General features: G+C 33.7%; 1 protein-coding gene across 1 annotated transcript; it reads left to right on the plus strand.

Annotated features, from left to right (window-relative positions):
* Nucleotides 1-3,839: 3,839 nt before the first annotated feature.
* On the plus strand, nt 3,840-4,819 carry LOC21393991 (ethylene-responsive transcription factor TINY). The gene has a single exon (XM_010104088.2). It carries the CDS (start codon nt 4,022-4,024, stop codon nt 4,769-4,771), a length of 750 nt encoding a protein of 249 aa, XP_010102390.1. The 5' UTR covers nt 3,840-4,021; the 3' UTR covers nt 4,772-4,819.
* Nucleotides 4,820-6,268: the final 1,449 nt, after the last annotated feature.

Here is a 6,268-nt window from a genome sequence, read left to right on the forward strand (position 1 = left end):
AAGGATCGGTTGAAATGTCTATATGCCCGTCACACTGCTAAGGAAATGATGTGGCATGTGTGGGGGCGTTCAGGGATGAAGACTTAATGCATTGATGGTACGGAGTAGAAAGAGTTTGATGAAAAACATCCACAATTTGCACATGAACCGAGAAATGTTCTATTAGGGTTAAATGCTGATGGTTTCAACCCATTTGGGAATACGATTCTATCATACAGTATGTGGCCTGTTATTGTGACTGCATATAATTTACCCCCGTGACTAATGGCTATGTACTAAGGACCCGTACAAGATGTTGGCGTTATTGATTCTTGGTCACAATGCTCCTAGGAAGGATATTGATGTGTTCTTAAGGCCCCTTGTGGATGAGTTAAAAGAGTTGTAGGATGAAAGGGTTGTTGTTGTTCGTGATTCGACCATTTATAAAGAAAGAAATTGTCGATGCAATCACCGAATTGAGCAACTTCTTTCAATTGACATGTTCTAAGACATTGCGGATGAGTGATTTAGAGAGAGCCCAATAGGATATTGTTGTTATTTTATGCAAGTTAGAAATAATTTTTCCTCCAATATTTTTTGATGTAATTGTTCATTTAGTAATGCACTTGCCAAAAGAAGCCATTCGAGGAGGACTTGTTCATTTGAAGTGGATGAACAAGTTTTTTAGGTGGATGATTTATTCAACAGTCTGAACTGAAAAGTTGTTGAACACTTTGAACATCGACATATTTGAGATATTCCATATACAGAAGCAGACAACATTACAGTAGTTCAAGATATCGAGTCTATGAATGTTGACTTAGTCGTGGAACTCCCCGAGATTGACACTTTGATGCGAAATTAACCTGATATATTATCTGATGTTGTCATGTCCGATGTTGATGCAATTTTAAAAGACAAGTCTCCTGTTGAGGATAATGACTCCGATATACTGGTAGAGGATGACGAAGAAGACCATGTTCAAGAAGATACCGACGATTTTTATTTCCGTACATTTCTACTATAATAACATTTTTATTTTATTTTATTAATTACTTTTTACAATAATAATTTTTATTTTTATTTTTTTATTATATATTTCCTTTTATTTAATTCTTCTTTATTATTATAATATCATGAATTATATTTAATATTGGGTTTAAATATATAGTAATATACAACATTTATTATTAAAATGAGAAAAAGTAAATAAAAAATTAAAATATTATTTGCGACGACAAATGTGGTCGCAAAAAATATAAGCCACGTCAGCTAATTCTGCATCTTTTGTGACGACTTAATTCGTAAAATGTTGTCGTAAATACTTAATGTCATGTCATTTTAATGATGCAGCCGACAAAATAATTGTAGCAACGATTGTCGTCATAACTGTAATTGTGACGATTGCTTGTCGTCACAAAAATTATTTTTGCGACGAATCAATTGCAACGATATATTTGTGACGATAAGTGATCGTTAAAAATTTATTTGCGACGACTTTGTATTTTTTACAACGATTTTTTATCGTCGCTAATAGCCCTATTTTGTGTAGTGCATGCATGTTTAGACAAGCTAGTACGTTAAGAATACAAGAGTAACTATTCTTTTGATTTAACACCCAACTATAATTTAAGATTTACTGTGTAATGGCCTATTCATGTGGCAAATATAGACAAGCCCAGTACAATACATAGGAACAATTTAGTAATTTAACAGCTAATTAGCAGGGCGGCTAGTACGAGACATGGACAGAGATTGATAGATTTACATGAAATTGTCCAGTAGTAACGATTCGTTAGCAGATTGACAAGTGAAAATTTCTTATACGTAGGATTGTAATGTCTAGCAACTCATATGTTAAAGTTCTTATATCTTTATTTATTATTATTATTTTTTTGTCTATGTGAAAAGGGGTTTTCAAAAGAAAAGGAAAAAAAAAAAAAAAAAAGAAAAGAAAAAGAGAGATCAAGTTCTCCGGTACAAATGATTATATTACTACAATTTTCATTTGTCTATAGAGTTTTTGAACGTTGACTAAGGTGCACTCAGTCATATTCATAATTCATGACGAGGTTCATATAAATTTGCAATGATGCACATTCTTATATTTTTCTATGACGCCGGGTGAAAACGGGCCCTTTTGATTAATTGGCCACAGAAGTGTCCTTAAAATGTGGGGTAACTTCATTTATTAGGGTTAAGTTGAGGCACTACATGTACAATATAAATATAAATATATGTATATATACATACAATATATATATATATATATATTTTATCATATTGTGGCATAACCACATTTTGGAAGCGTTTGGGGAGTGGGTCTAAGATCGTATTGGCGATTGGGACCCATATATGTGAGGTTGGAGAACTCAATACATTGTTTGGTGGCTCGAAGTTGGTGTTCATATATATTGCTAGTCTCTGCAACTAATACCAGATCTTATTACGATCGTTTGGGGCCATAACTCTTGAACGCTCTATGGGGCCAACTATTGAAGAAAGATCTTGTCATTAACCAACACAAGTTCTTGAGTTTGAATAATCACTACTTGCCCAAAGAACATCATTGTTTAATTATTTGCTCTTTACTGGAGTACTAGTAGTAAATTTAATTTGTTTATTCTTTTTCACTAGGATTCTATTGCGAGTAGAATCAAAAGAAATGAAAGATAAAGCAAATAAAAAATGAAACCTTTAGTAGCTGTCTAGGGAGGACAGAGACCTTACCCCTATCTCTATGAAAGGTTTAAAAATGTATATGATTGATCATATAGTGCGTGTTAGCAAATGTTTTAAAATGAAAACGAAAACGAAAACAGAAGAAATTAGAAAACAGTTGAATATTATTTTCACTTTTATGTTTTTTTTAATACTTATTAATAATATTATAATATATTAATTAATAAATATGATTTTATTTTTTTATTATACTCAAAACAATATCTTAAAAAATTAACTAAACGCAATTTCAGAATCGATACCAGAATTATTCTAAAAACAATCTCATTTTTACTTTTTATTGCAAACAAAATCATTTTGAAACCAATTTCAAACGCACCCATAGTGTTGTATTTTTTATTTTATTTTTTAGGTATAATAATGTATTTTTTTCTCTTATAAATAAAACTATATATAGCTTGCATGTATTCTGGGTAATACATTTTTCAATTTAAGAAACTCAAGTACTTAACTACTAAGATGCATTATTATCAATTATTAGTATGATCATATATTATCATAATTACAGTGTAAATTAATTACCTAATTGCTAATTCTTACTTCAAAATATCAGATAATACAAGACAGTACAAACATGGCAATACAAAGATTTCGACCCACCAACCAATCAAAAAGTTGTGAAGGAGAACATTGTTTTGTTTTCCACACAGGAGAAGATCATCCAGGCTGCAGTCAAAACGACGATAATGATTAAGAAAAAAAGGAGAGCAAAAAGTATGACAACACATATGGTCGGTAAAAGGGGCAGGAGATAATGTTGAAGATAAAAACAGAGGAAAAATGAACAGTAAAACCTAGGTGTAAAAACTTGGGGCAAAAAAAAAAAAAAAAAAAAAAGAAAGAAAGAAAAAGAAGAAGCAAAAACAAAACAAAACAAAACAAAACAAGGAAAAAAGGGGAAATTTATTAGGGGTTGCGTGGTACTAGAGAATGGGGACCTCTCTCTCCCTCTCTCTCTGTGTAACCATGTTATAGGCTCTCTAGCAAGTCGACCCATTTCTCTTGTGGGGTCCATGCATCTCCAATCTCTCTCTAGTCTCTAACTCCATTTCTCTCTCAATCTCTCAATCTTTATAAACATTTTCGGTCATTGCGAAATAATGGGAAACAACAACAAAACCAAAAAAGCCTTCCTTTGATCATCACCATCATCATAATCAATCAAAACAACAACACACCACTTCTCCTTCTCGACTTGCATGCTCTTCATTTCTTCCTTCTCCAAATTCTCCTCCCACCACTAACAAAACCATTTTAGTGTCGTATTCACCATACGACAACAATATTAACACTAATAACAATGAGTACTACTTCGGAGACAACAGAGAGCAGCTCAAACTCCTCGACGTCGACCTCCACATCCTCCTCCCCACAGTCCCCGTCCTCAGTCTGCCCAACTCCTCCGCCGCCGCCGCCGCCTCCGCCGCCGTCAGATGAAGCCAACAAGAACAGCAAGATCTGCAAGAGGATGAGATCGGATTCGAGCAAGCACCCGGTTTACAGAGGAGTGAGAATGAGGAATTGGGGAAAATGGGTCTCTGAAATCCGCGAGCCCAAGAAGAAATCCCGCATTTGGCTCGGAACCTTCCCGACGCCGGAGATGGCAGCGCGGGCCCACGACGTGGCGGCCCTCAGCATCAAGGGAAGCTCCGCGATCCTCAACTTCCCGCACCTCGCCGGCTCGCTCCCCCGACCGGCTTCGCTCGCGCCGCGCGACGTCCAAGCCGCCGCCGCCAAAGCCGCTCAGATGCACAAGCTTGATGGCTCTCAGACGGCGGCTACAGCCGTCACGACGACCTCGTCTTCGTCTGCATTGCTGTCAGCTTCTTCGTCGGCTACGACGACGTCGTTTGTGCTGTCGGAGGAGCTGAGCGAGATCGTTGAGTTGCCGAGTCTGGGGACGAGTTACGAGTCGGCCGAGTTGGGGACTGAGTTCGTGTTTGTTGACTCGGAAGATGGGTGGGTTTACCCGCCGCCGTGGCTGCAGAGCGTTCGTGATCATGAGCTAATCTCCACTGGGTTTGAGGGTTTGTTATGGAGTGATTATTGATATTTTTAACCCAAAAAAAGGGAGGAAAAAAAAAGGTTTGTAAATGCGAGTGAGTGTGGTTTTTTTTTTTTTTTTTTTTTTTTGGGTTTTTTTCCCTTTTTTTCTGTGTTTTAAGCCTTTTTCCAATTTTTCTTTGAAAGGCTTCAAACTCTCTCTCTTCTTTCTATTTTCTTCTTCTGTTTCTTTGGTGTAACGTTTTTTAACTGTAAAGTATAATTAATGGAAATAGTAAAATGTGGAGATTTTTTTCTTCTTTTCCTGATCTTCCATTGCCGTTGAAAATAATAATAATAATAATTCGTCAAAAGCAAAATAGTCTCTCTTTATCCATCTCTCTTCTTTTTTGCAAAAAAAAAAAAAAAAAAAAAAAAAAAAAAAAAAAAATTCTGTGATATTTTCTTTCTTTCATCTGTTTTCGCTCTTGCAAAAAAGATAGTCAAAGTAACGCATTATAATGCGTGCGCATCTGATCGGTTCTCATTGCGTCATAGAAAATTCTTGTCCTTTGTCAATGTATTTTTACGTACAAAAAGACCAAAATTCCATGAAACTCGTTTCACTTTCACATCGTAAAAGTTATTATTACGCCTAAACATTGCTAACGAGAGTTAAATGACGAAAAAGGATGTCAAGAGAGAATTTTATGATAGAACGTGAAAAAAAAAAAAAAAAAAAAAAAAAAAAAAAAAAAAAAAAAAAACCAGACAATAGAATACCAGTTTAATCTGTTCAAATTAAAAAAAAAAAAAAAATTATGCTCTACCATAAAGCACTCTTTTCTTTTCTTACTTTGCCAAAAAGGTCTCCAGGGAAAAAAAAAATCTTTTACACCTAAACTCAAAAAGAGTTTGAACTCAAATTACAACTTTCATTCAAGGCAATATGCTAGAATGATATCCAACAAAGTAAAATTAGCAAAATGACATTTTTTATTTTTTATGAAGAACAACCACCTAATTATTCTTTGTAAAAAGTGGTCATTTTACAAATAAAAATTTTTAAAAAATTATTTTACTAATAAAACTTTTCTATTGAGTTATTTTTACAAAGCTCTCATTCATTCAACTTCATGTTTTTTTTTATAAAATTTAAATTTAAACTTAGTTTTAACTTGAGTCGAGGGTTAAAATTTAAGTTCAAATTTCTCCTTCAACTCAAGTTCTTAAATTCAACTCAAGTTAATAAATAATATTTTTTTATTCTTAAAAACGTCATAACTCTTTCATTTTATTTTCGATTGAGATGATTTTTCTTTCTATGCGTTCACAATGAAGAAATAAATAAAACTCCACCCATATACCCTATTAAAATTTTTCATCACTATTGAGTTTTTATTAAAATACTATATAAATACAAATTTAAGTTTTCACTCACTCAAACACAAATTCGAAAAGATTCTAATCTCAAACTATAACTCAAATGTACATAACTAAACAAAAACTCAAATTACAACTTCAACTTAAATTATAACTTAAATTCAACTCAAAATTTACACTC

Source organism: Morus notabilis, unplaced genomic scaffold, assembly GCF_000414095.1.
Source record: "Morus notabilis unplaced genomic scaffold, ASM41409v2 Scaffold245, whole genome shotgun sequence".
Taxonomy (NCBI): domain Eukaryota; kingdom Viridiplantae; phylum Streptophyta; class Magnoliopsida; order Rosales; family Moraceae; genus Morus; species Morus notabilis.